The sequence below is a fragment of the Phoenix dactylifera genome, chromosome 6, assembly GCF_051530095.1.
Source record: "Phoenix dactylifera cultivar Ajwa chromosome 6, Ajwa_hap1_PhDact_Kaust_v1.1, whole genome shotgun sequence".
Classification (NCBI taxonomy): Eukaryota; Viridiplantae; Streptophyta; class Magnoliopsida; order Arecales; family Arecaceae; genus Phoenix; species Phoenix dactylifera.
Window position 1 is genome coordinate 755,230 of NC_143195.1, and position 17,145 is coordinate 772,374.

Consider the following 17,145-nt stretch of genomic DNA (forward strand, 5'->3'; position numbering starts at 1 on the left):
CTAAATGATAAATGATTAGATAAATGTGTCATAAAATAACATATCATATTTTATGGTCAACCCTCTCGCATTCACCTTACATAAACCGTTCTTCTAATAACTTGAGATATAAAATTTTCTAGCCTATCATACGCCCAGCTCTAAGCTCATCTCTATCTTAGTCTCTAGTGATCTTAAATCTAAGATCCGAAACCATTTTTGCTTTGTCCCATGTGATTATAAACCTAAGCTCTGGATTCATTTTTGCTACCTCTATCATATCCCTAGTGATCATAACTTTAAGATCTGATATCACTTCTATTACGCCTCGAATTTGTCACCTGGGTCGACGATGTGACACGGCCGTATGCCTCCTAGAGCGATGCATAGAGATGCAAAGCCTAAGATGAACATATATCCAATAACTCAACAATTGATAGCCAAATAATACAACTAAATAAATCCACCATATTCAAGTAATCAAATTGATCATTTATGAGATAATGAATTGTTCGTTTGGCATCAAAGAATAAACTAACTAAAGACTCCCTCGCTCAAACTCCATGCCCAACCCATCTGTGAGTAAGCGTCCTGCAACTTTGATAAGATTAGAAAAAAATATGGTATGAGCTTTATAGCCCAGTAAGAATCTCTGTATATTCACACCTTTATAATAATATGTTTTGAAAATAGCAATAAGCAATATCAAAGTAAAAATGTAAATTATGAAATCTCTTTTCAAACATTAAATATAACTCAATTAAACTGACAAATATCTACATAAATATACATCAAATATCTGACCTATCAAAAGAGATATATTACAAATACCAATAAGTAAAATCTTTTATTTAGCATTAGTTTCATTTATTTTATCGTATGTTTCTCATTATCTCAATTCTAGTTTCAATAACAATTTTTTTCTAACTTTGGACTAACCAAAATCATGCCCCAGTCAATAACTGATAAACAAAATTTTCACACGTAAGCCTGTGGAGGCTATCCCATGCATAAACTTGTAGAGGTTGTCCCATGTGTAAACTCGTGAAAACTATCCTGCGCATAAGTTTGTAGAAGCTATCCCACGCATAAGACCGTGAAGGCTATCTACATGATCTTGGTTAGTCTAAAACTAGAAAGTACATTATTATCGAACTTGGAATTGATATAATGAGAAAAAGATAATACGAGACATGAAACCAATGTTGAATAAAAGATTTTATTTGTTGGTATTTGTAAAAATATACCTCTTTTAGTAAGATGGATATTTGATATATGTTTTTGCGGATATTTGTCGATTTAATTGAGTGATATTGAATGTTTGAAAATAGGTTTCAAAATTTATATTTTCATTCTGATATTGCTTATTGCTAGGTTTAAATTATAATATTATATTAGTGTGGATGTGCAAAGATTCTTACTGGGCTCTAAAACTCACACCATCTTTTTTCTTTTTATTTCAGAGTTACAAGATGCTTGGTCATGGATGGGTTGAGCACGGAGTTTGAGGGATGGAGTTTTTAGTTAGTTTATTTTCTGATGCAAAACAAACTATTATCTTATAAATGAATCAGTTTGATTGTATGAATATCGTGGATTTATTTAGTTGGATTATTTGGATATTAATTATTGAGTTATTGGATATCTTTTCGGCCTTGCATGATCTCTAAGGTTCATGCGGCTGTGTCATGTGGTTGACCCAAGTGATGGGTTTGGGGCGTGACAGAAAATGATCAAGTGCAGGAATTCTTTTCTCTACTGACAACAAACTCGGTCACAATGTCTACCAGTCCATGACTAGCATGTCCAATAAATAGTATAAATCCAACTCGTCCTTGACCAAACATTAGCATAAGAAATAAATAAATTATTGTTAGTTTCTTAACTTCGAAGCTCTAATATCTGAATTACACTTAAATCTATTTTTTCTATCCTACCTAATTTGAGATTAAATAATAAATAAGAAAGTAGGGTTCTATCTTGATTGAAGAACCAGAGTATAAAATCCTTGTTGGGCTATTTCATGTGTAGATTAATATGCCCACATATAAAACCAATATCAACCACAAATATAGAATTGCACAAGAAAAAAAATGAGGCCAGCTGAATGACGGTGTCGAGTAACCTTTAACTTGATGTATCTCAATTCATCTAATCAAGAGATCAGCCACCAATCAAGCCAAGAGTAATATGTCATATTGTCAGAGAGCCAACAAAGGTCGGAGTGGAGGAAGGACAGGGCCAACAAGGTAAAAACATCTAATAGCTCAGATTGATTGGATTCAAGTAGTTTAATTAGTCAAATCATAAAACAAAAGTAAGGGTACAATATAAATAGTTCAATAAAGGTTGATGATGATGATGATGAAATCAATAGTGCTCGGCAAGTGCTATGGTGGGAAGGGCCGACATACTACATGGCTACTCGAGGTAATCGCAATGATGTCAATTCAATATCCTCTAGGAGGTTGACTTAAGAGCACGGCGAGGAACAAAAGAGAGAAGGATTCTCTACTAGATCCACTTAGAAGCATATATATATATATATATATATATATATATATATATATATATATATATACATATACATATATATATACATATATACATATATATATATATATATACATATATATATACATATATACATATATATATATACATATATACATATATATATACATATATACATATATATATATACATATATACATATATATATATATATATATACATATATATATATATATATATATATACATATATATATATACATATATATATACATATACATATATACATATATACATATATACATATATACATATATACATATATACATATATACATATATACATATATACATCTATACATATATACATATATACATATATACATATATACATCTATACATATATATATATATATATATAGAGAGAGAGAGAGAGAGAGAGAGAGAGAGAGAGAGAGAGAGAGAGGGAGATGAAGCAAAGAGAGAAAAAGGAAGATGGGGAAGAGAGAAAGAAGAATAGAGGAGGCTTGTGGTCGAAGGGAATGGAGGCAGCCCACTCTTAAAACCTGTCTCAATAATAGAGGATGGCTCGGTGGACTCCTTGGAGAAGAGAAATTTCAGCCTCCTATTAGAAGGGCTTGGGATCCACTCTTAATGACCATCACATTTGGCTTGAAAGAAATGGGCACATTTGGCACATTTGCATACTTTCAGAATGTGGGAACATCTTCGATCCGAAAAGGTGACTGAAGGATGCCACAAAATTTGGAGTTGTCTATCCCCATTGACTCAAAGCTTGTAATTATTTCCTTGTCAAAGAACCTTGTACATTCTTCTGTACCAAAAATAATAAAAAAAAGGAACATTGCATACGTTCTTCTTGTACATATTCTCTCCAATCTAATAAACTGGGGGAAGTGATTCACTTCCCCCTTATTCCCCTCAAAAAATTACAATTGAGGAAGGCATGATTCTAATCCTCCATTTAGGAAACGGAGTTGACATCCACTAACAGTAATAAATTAAATTGTTACTTGCCATCCTCTGAAAAAAGATTTGATATGAGGGGAAACAGAAAGCTTCCATAGCCTTGTCCATCATGGTTCACCTTGCTATCCGGATTCTTGTTGGGGCAATAATTGTATTGCAAAAGTCTTTCATCTAGTCTTAATGCATTGGACCATTGGCCTCCCAACAAAATCTAAAAGCAAGATCTATATCGTCCCCACATCTAGCTTTTCATCTAAACTTGTCTCTAAGCACAGTGAGGAGCTCCAAGATAACACAATTAATATAGTTGACCGCTTTGTATTTTTCTAGCACCTTCTTATACCATAACTCTCAACCTCCAGATAAAGAGAAATTATTAGATAGACAAGGCCCACCGCGGACCTAGGGTGAAATAAATCCACCTAAAAGCGATTTCATCTTATATCTGTAACAATCTAAGATCTCACCCAAAAAGGCTAGTTAGAAGGTAATTTTTGAGTTTCTTAGTCTTGTATAAGTATTCCAGATTTTCTCGAAAAATAATTGAAAACTAAACACATGCCTATACGGATTCTCACAATATTTGCAGTGGATCTGGTCTACCTAATAATTATTCCGAAGGGTCCAAACTGGACTTAGGCAATTAAGGAACAACCCTCACAGAATTGTAATATAGGTTGGCCTCATTTTTAAAATTCAACTAGAGTTTCAGCAGGTCCCAAGCCTAAACTCGGCCGGACCACCTAGTTGATGTCCCGTTTAGTTCAAGCCTCTCGGAGATCAACACATTTGCACCAAAATGCTTGGTTGTTACCATGGGTATAGCTTATGAGAAGGCCCATTTAATCTCGGGTTATTTCATGGGTTTAGTCCATAAGCTAGGTTTACTCGCCTAAGTGAGATGACCTCACTCTCTCTGCAGGTGTTTGTTGTGCCCAACATCCAATATTTTCCTGACATTCTTGCTGCAATTTCTAGGATTCAACAGGCATGGTCTTCCAGATGGAAATGGGTTGCATCCACCACTACTTATCAGACCATTAAGTGGTCAAATTCATCATAAGTTTTTAATCATGCATCAAGCATAATCAAGATGAGTGAAACAAAATGATCGCATGCAATGCAAATAAGCAGAACATCAGAAGCCAAACCATCAAGCATCTTGATGTGTGATCCAAGAAGCTATATTGCTACATTAAACCATGAAATGGTAACACGCCGGACCCCAAACTCTTTGGTTTTTGACGCATGAAGCAACATTCACCATAACATAAATGCTAAGCTCCAATTTAGCCGGGTCCAGTATCCGGGCGCACATCTAACAGTAGAGTAGCATAATTTGCTGGATAGATTTGTAGTTCTGCAGTATGGCCCTAAGTCAATAGTAATGGTATCATCTGCAAATAGGAGATGGATAACGATCCTCCAGTAATGTTATAATCGACGAAGAACAAATAAGATCTCATTGCAAGTGACCCATCAGAAACAAAGATCTAAGTCTCATTATCTACTCTCGTACTCTTGCTCGTGCTCTCGTTCATGTTTTCTTCATCATGAATAGTCTCCTATTCCGCTATGCTGAATCAATTATGATCATAACTTTGACAAGGAACTCATTCAGCACAATAATTCAACTTCCACCATGCTCATTCAATTGTGAGACAACTTTAACAAGGAACTCCAGCGCTGCATTCGGCACAATACTTCAGCATCATCTAGTAGGATCATCAATTTGCACCTCCAATCTTCTTAATGAACTGCATTAATGCACTCCTACGTCAAGAATAAATACCTCATCAATGAGTTTCCTGTTCCAACCTCCTACCGTGCATTATCAGATGATGCAGTCTCACGCATCTTCTTTATTGTTAATTGTACCCTCATCGACTCTATCTCAGTAAAGTTTGTTAGTCGATCTCCTAATCCTAATTGTTACTCATATTGCTTAACCTCTTGTTGATCAGCTTTAGTCGGCAAAACATGGGTGTGATGGCCCACGTACACCTCTTGCGGCCGAGGGTGCTTCATCTAGATCCTATTTTGCCAAAAAATAGTTTGGACTAGGTTGCATCCAGAAGAATTCCCTTTGGCCCTTTAGTTCGATTAGTCTCGATGGAATTGGCATGATGCTTGTGCCGCTGAGCTTCCTCCTCCTTCATTGTATTTTCTTTTACCTGCTATACCCACATGAGAGCTATATGAAATGCCATTTTTACCGCAAAAGAAAAAAAAAAGATCAGCAGTATGACTCATATGCTCTTTAAGGATTGCAACAAACTAGGGTTCAATATCTGGTTAGGTGAATAGAAATGTTTCCTTTCTGTCAATTTTAATTAAGATACTTCAATGCTGCCACATGTATAATACTGACTAGCCTCCTAGTCTCCTCCTCCATATTATTCCCTGGCAAACCTCCACTCCATCAACACCATGAGCTCCAGCCACCACACCACCCTCTTCCTCCAGATCCTGTCAGAGGTCCCATTTGGAGCTTTGCTCTTAGCCTTATCCACTTTTGTAATCATCCACTCCCTTAGCCAGCGGAGGCGCCACGGCCTTGCCGTATGGCCTGTCCTTGGGATGCTTCCCTCGCTGCTCGTCGGCGTTCGAGGCAACGCCTACGAGTGGGTCACCGGCGTGCTTGTTCGAACAAATGGCACGTTCACCTTCCAAGGCCCATGGCTCAGCAACCTTCAGTGTGTCGTGACCGCCAACCCCGACAACCTCAAGTACATTCTTAAGACCAAGTTCGCCAACTTTCCCAAGGGGGAGTACATCCAGGGCATCGTCCGCGACATGCTCGGGCACGGCATCTTCAGCACCGATGGCGAGGCATGGCGCCGCCACAGGAAGAGATCGAGCCTTCAGTTCCACTCGGCGGAGCTCCGAGCCGCCATGGCCAAATCTGTCATTCAGCTCACTCACTCGAGGCTTCTACCGGTGCTTGAGTCCTTGGTCGACATCCCATTCGACCTACAGGACGTGCTGCTTAGGCTGACATTCGACAATGTCTGCATGATTGCCTTGGGCACCGATCCGGGCTGCCTGAGTCTCGGGCTTCCAGAGATGCCCTTCGCCGACGCCTTTGAGAACATGACAGAGGCCATTGCCCTCCGGTTTATAACCCCAACCGCCTTGTGGAAGGCTATGAACTACCTTGGCGTTGGGGGTGAAGGGAAGCTCAAGAGGTCGCTGAAGCGAGCTGATGAATTTGCCTACGAGGTGATTCGGAGGAGGAAGGCAGAGCTATCATCGTTACCGGGTGAGAAGTCTGGGTCTGATCTCTTGGCAGTGTTTTTGAGGCTCAAGGATGAGAATGGGAATGCATTCCCTGATAAGTTCCTGAGGGATCTCTGCATGAATTTTGTACTGGCAGGGAGGGACACGTCGTCCGTGGCTTTGGCTTGGTTTTTCTGGTTGTTGGACCAGAATCCGGAGGTGGAGGAAGAAATCCTTGCAGAGGTTAGAAGAATAGTGGAGGAGAGAGGATATGACGGCAATGGGGAAGGAGAGAATTCTTTGGTATTTAGGCCAGAGGAGGTGAAGAGGATGGAGTATCTGCAGGCAGCTCTGTCAGAGGCTTTAAGGCTGCACCCATCGGTGCCGGTGGATTTCAAAGAGGTATGCAAGACATATAGTTAGAGTGTTGTGCAGCCCCCGATAGCTATCATCAGAAGATGGATAGCTATCAAACAACGTGCACCGTATATGATGCGGTGGCACTTGTGCATTGCCTTGTTCGGATGATGGCGGCCATCCATCTTCGGATGATGGCGGCCATCAACTTTGCAGCCCATGCACCACACAATCTTGCTTGATGCAAGATCATGAATGAAATCAATTATGACTGATGAGGCCCTAAAGTCGGTTACAATTGATTTATTTCAGTGCATGTATAGCTAGCTGCAAGAATGAAACGCATATATGCCCCGACATGGACATGCATCCATTTCTGATAGCTTTATTCATGCACATACATGCAGTAGTATGTCTCTATTCCGGCATTGGTACACATGCATGAATGGTGACTTAGGGGTCGGCCGTTAGACATAGGGGCCCAAATATGAGTTTCCTCAAGACTTATACTGTAAGTTCCTTAAATTTGGTCAGGTGACAGAAGATGAAGTATTTCCCGATGGGACCGCACTGAAGAAAGGAATTAAGGTGATGTACTCGCTCTACTCCATGGGGAGAATGGAGAGCATATGGGGGAAAGACTGCAGGGAATTCAGGCCGGAAAGATGGCTCAAAGAAGGGCGATTTGTGAGCGAACCTTGGTGCAAGTTCCCGGCCTTCAATGGTGGACCAAGAGTGTGCTTGGGGAAGGACTTCGCATACTATCAGATGAAGTTTGTTGTGGCTTCCATCATCTGCCGCTATCATGTCAAGGTAGTTCAAAACCATCCGGTGGTCCCAAAACTGGCGCTGACTGCATACATGAAGCATGGATTAAAGGTGATACTTGAGAAAAGATAAATCCAACCTCATCATGGAAGGTGTTCATGCTACTGTGTCACTTCAAATTCTTGGGTATATGCAAAATATTTATAGCAAAGGTAATAACAGATGTGACATGAGGAGAGAAATCCAACCTTCTCATGTAAGAAATTCTTGCTATCAAGGCAGATAAAGTTTTCTAGATAAGGCAATAAACAGTGTGAAAAATCTGTCTTCCTATTTTCATGATGTATTAAATGGATATATGGAAGGGTGGTGTTGGTGTTTGTAATAATTTGCAACATATTCTACTAATAATATGAAGATGATTTAATATGTTCAGCCCTTAGCTTATGCTTTTTGCATTTTTTTTTTTAGTTTTTATATTTGGTGGTGAATATGTTAATGGTTTGCACGACAGGTATAAATCTAGTTAAGACGGTCCGTCCCGTAACACTTTCATCTAAGGGTGGCAATAAACACGGAAGGAATAGATTCAAGTTAGGTCAGGTCAAGAAAGTTACTCATTTTAACTCTCAACCACACACACACACAGGGGGGGAGAGAGAGAGAGAGAGAGAGAGAGAGAGAGGCCCACCAGCACTATCATTACATAGATCTCAGTACCTATGAATGCACCATCCAGGATTCAAAACAGAACCTCTGATTGCTAGGTGGAGAGGTATGACCTATGAGACAAATTTTAAACAAGTTTTATAATTAGGTTCGAAAAAATAAATCTATTCGCAACCCATTTATTATATATAAACCTCATCAAACATGCATATAACTAAAAAAAAAAAGCAAAATATAGTATGAAAAGAACACAAACAACAAAATCAAATTTAATTTTAAAATATCATCATGATCACAATAAATTTAGAAATTTAGGAGAAATAATAATCATAAACTAATTAAGAATAGAACTTGCTAATATGCAACCCCATATTCCAAAACTTTGTGATCCATCCTGTTCCATCACTCTTTGTAAACCTTTTTCTTTGAAAAAAAAAGCCAAATCACAAGTCAGAGAACTATCAACAATGTTGGATCTAGGATCCAGTTGGTTCCTGACCAGTTCACCCTTGATGACCTATTGGGTCTGGGGGCTAAAACCGATCCCATCAATTTATAATGGGGTTGGTTTTGGGTTAGATCCAAACTGATCCAACTAAAAAGGCAAGGGGAAAAAAGCATTTATTCTAGGTCAATTCGGGCATGTTGATGGGTGCAAATCAGATTTTTCCACTCTCATTTTCAGCCAAAACAATTTCTTTATTCTGCTTAACTATATTACTTGAGGCCTACATCCAGTGATTAATAGTCGCTGCGAGAGCTGCAAATGAAATAGCAGTTCATGAACAGCACAGGCTGCACTTAGTATCTCCCTTGTTCAAGCAAATTCAGCGAGAAATCCAAGCTCGGGGTTGGCTCTCTAAGAAGCTAAAAGTGCATAACCTGAAATTGGAACTTGGCTTGAGTCAGCACTGAGTTTGAACACCCCCTTCAAATGACCAATCAGACCGAACAGCCCTAAGCATGTTTGCAAGACTCATCCAAGTTCACGATTCCAACAACTTAACAGCTGGGGAATGTATTAGTTCTAAAGAAATAATGACAAGTGTGAAGAAGTTCACAAAACTAGGAAAAGAAAAGAGTAAAAAGGATAATGAATTAATAAAAGGAAAAGAAAACAAGAGAAAACACATAAACAGTAATGAATACATCTAGGAAAACAAGATGATAGTATGGAAAATGCTATGAAACATTGCATAGCATGCTTCAGTATCTTGCCAATGAACAGAATTAATTAGGCATAAATTAAATCAATCATAGCTGTAATTTAACATAAGAAAAATCTAAAAACTTGTTTACTGGAAGCTGAATGATTGCCTTGGTAGATAGACAATCACAATTATAACAGTACACCATGTCGACTTGCCCATAAGTGCATTTCCTTCAACTCCCCTGAGACAATCACATGACAGCTTCCAAGCAAACTAATCTCTTTAGTGCGAGATTGCACCTTCACTGTCTTCACATCTCATATGGTAATTATATATCATTTATTTATAGAGAGATATGTGAAAGCACTTTGAAAAACTATGAAAGTTCAACAAACTTTGGATTTTTTTAGTTTTCATTTAACTGTCTCTTTCTATAACCTCTCACTTTCTTCATTCATATAACTTCCCTTACAAGACAATATAATATATTTTCTTTAAAAGTCTCAAAGTTTTGTACCAAAGAGAAACAAAAGTTCAGATTTAAGAACCACCAAATGCACATTAACCATACAAATTCTGTGGGAGAGAAACCGAAAAATTACTTATCCATGTTGGCTTCCAAATAACAAATGCTCTTCAATTATTATGCAGATGTTAGAAGGTGTTTTGCAGCCATATTTTTCAAGGTTCGTCATCTCGGTACCAGACCCCGTATAGGTACCAACCTATTACAGTGTCGGTACACGATATAGTATGGTAAGGTTCGGTGTATCAAGTATCGGTATAGTACGGTACGATGCAATATCGACTGGTACGGCAAACCTTGATATGTACCATAATCTTCAGATGTATCTATTTATCAAATTTTCAGTCAAATCCATTCATATCTTTGGATGTTACCCTTCATATTACACAAAGTCTTATCCATATAACTATGAAACAAAAGCAAGTATATTTTCTCCCCCCAAAAAGGGTTCCTTTCTTGAATATGATAGCGTGTAATTTCATTTATACATTTGCCTATTTATGACTTATGCAACAAATAAAATGTATATGACTACCCTCTGCTTTGAAGCAAATCATACCATCCTTTCGGTATAGTACTAATGTTGTGCTCTAAACTGAATTAAGTCAACCTCACAAATTAGACATTCTTCTGTCATCATGCCTCCTTTTTGGCAGTAGGAATCTTCTACCTAAAGTAATGAAACTGCTTTAGAAACTCTTCAATGTTTTGGACACTACATTCGATTACCTGACGATCTCCTTGATGAAGTCTCTCAATGAAAGTACCAGTGTTGGCCTGCGGGGCTTTGCAGTCCCAAACCCCGCGCCAAGGTTCAAAGGATGGAGATGATGATGGGACCATCTTGGATGTGGGTAACGTGCTCTCTTCTTATTGCCTTTGGAACCACGCCTATGCTACTCCATTATAGGTGCCCGGCGATGGGAAAGAATCAAAGTATGGGGCAAAATATGAAAGAAAGATGATTCTATTCCAATAGACAACGAAATAACAAAGACTCTTAGCAAGTTGGGAAGGGATCATGCTTTACCTAGAACAATCTAAGGGGAGTTGATTTACCCCACCCTAGCCCAAGCCTTGCAGCCGAAATTTCCACCTAGAAAACCTAAGGGACAACCCTTTACAATGAAGAAATATGATATTTGATAGATAGATGCCTTGGAAGGGCCCTAACGGCTTCTTTATATAGGCCTAATGCCCATGGCTTATTGGCAGAAACAATTCAAATTTTGAATGGCTTCTAAATCAGCCGCAAGGGGATCCAACTAAGTTTGACCTCCTTTGGCCATGTGCTGAAATCTCTGGACGTCCGGGATGCGTCGCTCGGTTGGCCGAGGCGCGCGTCAGGTGCGTGTGCTGCCACTTATCCACGATTGACCTGATATGGGATCTTTGGTGGCTGGCTAGGATGCGGATCCTGGTTGGCCGGAATGCAGGTCTCAGTTGGCCGGGGCGCGGATCCAGCTGCCTGCTCTCCCACGGATCAGTGACTTGGCATCCTATCCTCCTTTCATCTTGCGGCCTAATGCATCTTGGCCGCCCATATCCTTGCTCGCCAAATCTCAATGGAAGAGTCCGCGGACTCCTTTGATTTTGCACACGCTCCTTCCTTGTTTGGCCCTGCGCTTGTGTTGGGATTTCTGCCATGTGGCTCGGCCTACTATCTTTGGCCGAGTGCTGCCTTGAAGGGCCTTTCCTTGTCTGTTACTGCGCGCAGATGGTTGCCACTTGGCCCTTGACCAAGTCTTTGGCTCGCCCGGCCGTGGCTTCCCTTGCTTGGCCTTTGGGCGCGCATGCACTGGCTGGTTATGGTTCAATGTGCGCGGGCTTGGTCTGATTGTGCTTGCTTTGGCTTGGCTTAGCCCGTGCGCTTGCCTTTTGACCTGATTGGCTTGATTGCGCCTGGTTGAATGCAGTGTTGGTCGAGCCTTGTGCTTGCTGTGCCATGCCATGAGCTTGGACCTTCTCTTGTGTGCGCGCGCTCAGATATGCGCGCATGGGCTAGTGCCCCTTATCATCACCCACGTCCATGCCCACTCTTGGCGTGTGCGCAACAGGTTGTTGCGCGTGTGCCAGGTGCTGGCGCGGCGTGGGCTAGTAGCCTGGCTGTGCACCTACCCCCTCTGGCCGTGGCGAGGTTCGGGCGTGCTAGGTGGGCACGGGCGCAGAGCGCCGGGCACGCACTGGTGCGCGTGGCATCGAGTTGGCTTCGCGCTTGGGCGTTGGTCGGCCCGGCTGCTGATCATGCGCGCGAAGGGCTGCGCGCTGAATCTGGTGCGCGTGGAGGCCCACGCGCTGCTGGGCGTGCATGTGGAGGACCGCGTGCTGGCTGTCGGGTGCGCGGAGGGCCACGCGGAGGAGAGGGGCGCGCGGAGGGTCGCGCGCTGGAGAGGGGCGCGTGGAGGGCTATGCGCAGGTTGGGGTGCGCGCGGAGGACCGCGCACAGGCTACTGGTGCACGCGGCGATCGGCCGCGCACAAGTTGGTGTGCGCGCAGGGGTCCGCGCGCATGCTTATATGCGTGCGGGGTCCGCACGCCCGCTGCTATGCGTGCAGAGGGCCACGCGCCTGCAGCCAACCACGTGTGCCTGAGGCGGGCACGCGCGGTTGGCCGTGCGCAGCTGTGGCCGAGCGGGCGCGCGGTTGTGGCCGAGGGGGTGCGCGTTGGCCACACGTTGCTGCTGTTGGCTCTGAACCTCGCGCAGGCGCTGGGCAAGGCCTGCGCGGGGCTGAGCCGGCTGGTGGCGAGGTTGGCCACTGCTTGGGCAAGCCTCCAAGCAGTGAATTTGGCCCGTTGGTTGGTCTTGGCCGAGGTTGGCCTCGGCCAATGCTTCCGGATTATGGCTTGACGGAGCTCTTTTGTGGTGCGGCCGTCTGGGGTCCGTAACATTACACTTAAGTGCATCTCCCATGTCCGGGTCCACAACTATCTACTGCAGGATCAAATAAATGTTCTCTTTCTTCCTAATAAATTAGGGTACTTCCTTATCACAAAAGAAACCAGATGCAGTCCAAATCCACAAAGACAAACTAAATTGTACATCAGTCAGAGAAATAACTACTGTTGTTCAAAACAATCACATGTTCCAAATGAGTTGGGTAAGTCTATGTCAACAAAGATAGATTTACACCTAACTGTGTAAGACTATCATTCTGTCCTGTTACTGTGAAAATCAAGCAACTATATAAATTGCCAAAAAAAAAAAAGTTCACTAGATGCTGAAGTAATAAGATTCATGTGTAAACAGATCGTTGACTTAAAAACAATAGCCAGTGACATCAACAAAGATTTTTACAAGCAACAGAAACAGTCGTAAAGTTTGACTGCTTCAATAATTATACCTCAAAGGCAGTGGAAGAATATTAGATACTCGTGGAAAGGAAGGGAGAATTTCAATTCGAGTTCTGCCACTCCATTCTTCGTAGAACTCTACTAAGAAATCCAGAATGAACTTGTGGCTTCTCTCTGCTCTCTCATTACTGGCCTGAAATTTTTCCCTGTGAATCACAGTAAAGAGAATCTTGAATGTTCTCAAAATACACTCAAGCATATACCCTACACTATAACAAACAAGAATGACACTAGAACAACATCATCCCTGGTTCTAAAATTGAGAACTAGCACATAGGATGGTCAAATGCAACATGAGGATGCAACAAAGGATAGCTTAATTGTCAGTTACAAGTTACGGATTACTGACAGCTGCTTTTCTTTTGAAGGTAGAGAGGTGGAGTCCAAACATAACAAACAATGCTAGAATAATTACAATATAAGAATAATGTTGACTTGAATTTAAAAAATTCTACTGATAGCATATGCATATGCACATGAATACAGGCATAATTGTAACGATGCATGTCATTCCATTAAGGTTTGGACATGAGCTGAAATGGTCATGAACCAAGAACCCCTACACTTCATATATCTGTATTCTGAAATCGACAGCCTTATTCGTTATATCAGCTTATGCAAAAATTGAAAATGAATCTTATATAAGAAATACACAACCTCTTAAAACTAATATTTCCATCACTCTGCCATAGGTATATCTATGCAAACAAGCAGAGGGATACTTCAAAAGATCTGCATGCATATTTCTTGTTATCTATAAAATGCTCTGTAGTATATGGAGCAAGTTTCATGTTTTTCACTTATCTACCTTTGTCTTCATCAAATCCTTCAGTTTGAAAAGTTTCTCATGGAAATGATTAATTGTAGTCTGCTTTTCATCTTTCTCCAAATATGCTTGCTTTGATAAAGCCTGTCATGGCAATAGCTTAGGTCATGCAGTATTGGTCCATACTTCCACCAAATGTGAAGCATCAAGCAATGCCTGAAACAAGACAAATAACTTATACATGCTTATGCAGAAGAAATATCTGTACAGTAAATGGCTTAATTTCTGATCCAAAAAAGAAAAAAAAATCAGAAACTCAGAAGTGCAAACAATACCCATTATTGAGCCACCACTATTTATGAGTCATTTGAATGTCCAGAAAGCTCCATGTAACCGTTTAAGTGTATCAACCCAAAAGCCAAGTGGTACAATAACAGATGATTTACCAGAATTGTCGCCTGACAGAAGACATATATGGCTTTCTACTTTAAGTTTGCAGGCTAATAAAAATTAGGAATAAATTATACTTACACCTAATAGTATAAAAAACCTACATTTACCCTACTTAAGGTTTATTTTTACCCAACATTTTAACCCATAACTTAACAGAATGTTAATTAAACTCTTAACTTTAAATGGAACCCAAACATCACATCGGAAAAAATTTCGAATAGGACCAAAACAATCTGACGTAACAGTCACCCAAGGATATAAGAAAATATATGCATCCTCCTCCCCACTTAAGAGCAATTTGACTATTCGCGTGAGGTAAATGGTTTCACTAACACCATTAATTTAATTGGGTGTAAGTATAGGTCTTACAAACTATTAGGTGTAAGTGTAATAAACGTAAACCTCGGGAGGGGTTTGTAATTTAGTCTAAAAATTAAATACTATACCTCTTTAATGCTTCTGCGGAAAGCTATTGTGTTCACTCATTTAGAGGAATAAGTTACCAAAAGCTACAAACAACTTCACGTAACCATAGGCATGGTGCATTAGCAATCACCTAGTAAATTCCAATGTCATGATATCATGGTAAAAGGAAAAACCTTAATTCATGTCCGTGGAGTGACCAGGGAAAACATACAGCTTCAAAATTTAGACATATTTGACGACAAAAGAGCGTAAACAACCTCAAATAAACCGAGCATACCAAATGGGAATTGAACCAATGCGCACGAACATCCATTAAAAAGATAATGTAGTTGGGCTATCAAGCCGCAGCATCAAATGAAAATGAGTTGGGAAACAATAACCAAAAAAAGAGACAAGGGGATAGAGGGGGGAAAGGGGTGAGGACTGCCTTGCTATCTCCAAGCTTTGAGGGGAGGAAAGCCCTTTTCTTCGGCGAGGGAGAGGGCCAGGTCGTGGACGAAAAAGGCGTGGGCCGCGTCGTAGGAGGCGTGGGCCGCGTCGTAGGAGACGTCGCGCAATCCCATGGTCGAAACCACCAGCCTCTCCGCCTTCCTCACCACCTCCGGCGTCGACGCCTCCATCTCCTTTCCTCTCTGTCTCTCTCTCCGCCATCGCATGGGAGATAAGCCGCGCTGGGAGACAAGGAGGGCTCCCAGGAGACAGAAGACGAGAAGTGAATATTTTTCAGATTGTGTCTGGGTGTCCATCCCGGACCATAAGTACGCAACATTAATCTGTACTTATTTTTTTTAAAAAAACAATTTTTATAATTTATTATTATACTCATTCTATTAATTTAAAATCAACAATGGAGATTTTACATCCGGTGACAACGATCTAGATCATAAAAATAACTTTGAAACTAAAAGTTGTATTATTAAAGATTTATTTATTTTTACCAAAAAAAAAATTTATTTATGCATCAAATAATCCAAAAATATATTATTTTAATATTTGATATGATGGTTTGTATAATTTATGTTAGAGTAGGAAAAGAGTTGCATCCCATCATGAGATATTGTTCGCTTTGGAGAGTTCCCCATCTTTCAGGATGGAAGACACCCCTCACAGCTTTGTCCAAAAAGCGCCTCGCGAGGAAATGGGGATGGAGACCTTTATAGGCACAATCATTTCTATTACTCAAGCAGAGAGTAAAGGTTTGTGACCCTTCTTTACATTCCTAACACTACCCTGAGTGGGAAGGATTGTGCAGGGAGAGGTCTACGCACCCGGGGCGCCCTATCTGTTAGAGCAGAAAAAGGGGTTGCATCTCGTTACAAGGTATTATCTGCTTTGGGGAGTCCCCTGCCTTTTCAGGACGGAAGATATTCTTCACGGCTTTGTCCAAAAAGCGCCTTGTGAGGAAAAGAGGATGGAGACCCCTTATAAGTACAATCATTTTCACTACTCAATTAGTATGGGACTAAAGGTTTCTGGCCCCCTTTGCATCCCTAACAATTTACAGTTTGAAAGTATCTAAAATTATTATATTTTAGTGCGTTCATATTTCATAATATAGAAATCATAATTAATGGAGTTGATGTTTAACTTATATGCTTTATGCTTAATTAGCCTTCATGATTTCTTGATAGTTTTTATTATATAAAACATTATTGCTCGTGTAGGTACTCAATTATATATACATATATACATACATATACAAATACATACACACACACACACACACACACACATATATATATATATATATATATATATATATATATATTTGTATATATTTATTTGTGCAATCTCATATTCCCTTTTGTACTAATCCAATAAGTTAAACATGTTCGACAACCAAGAGTTTGTTTATTCTTTTTTTCCACGTAAAGAGACAAATCCATATATATCATACACGATGTCATCAGCAAAAGAAGATATAGGCTTGGTGAAGGTTGCAATTAAGTTTAGAAAAGATAAAGAAAAAATAAAAGCA

The 17,145-nt window shown here is 40.3% G+C and overlaps 1 protein-coding gene and 1 long non-coding RNA gene across 5 annotated transcripts; one reads left to right on the forward strand and one right to left on the reverse strand.

The window, feature by feature from the left end:
* Positions 1 to 5,735: 5,735 nt before the first annotated feature.
* LOC148703051 (uncharacterized) lies at positions 5,736 to 15,894 on the reverse strand. 3 transcript variants are annotated; one of them, XR_015988394.1, is made up of 4 exons: positions 15,595 to 15,894; positions 14,331 to 14,504; positions 13,513 to 13,668; positions 7,778 to 7,910 (listed from the first exon to the last, which is right to left on the reverse strand). It is a non-coding gene; the product is annotated as an uncharacterized LOC148703051 (long non-coding RNA). The 3 variants fall into 3 exon arrangements; XR_015988395.1 differs by having other exon boundaries at positions 14,624 to 15,894; XR_015988393.1 differs by having other exon boundaries at positions 5,736 to 7,910; positions 14,331 to 15,894.
* On the forward strand, positions 5,912 to 8,258 carry LOC103716599 (cytochrome P450 86B1-like). 2 transcript variants are annotated; one of them, XM_088724283.1, is made up of 3 exons: positions 5,912 to 6,743; positions 6,858 to 7,102; positions 7,592 to 8,258. In XM_088724283.1, the coding sequence occupies exons 1-3, from the start codon at positions 5,912 to 5,914 to the stop codon at positions 7,955 to 7,957; spliced, it is 1,443 nt and encodes a 480-aa protein (XP_088580409.1). In that variant the 3' UTR covers positions 7,958 to 8,258. The 2 variants fall into 2 exon arrangements, with proteins under 2 accessions (XP_088580409.1, XP_008802872.2); XM_008804650.5 differs by having other exon boundaries at positions 5,912 to 7,102.
* Positions 15,895 to 17,145: the final 1,251 nt, after the last annotated feature.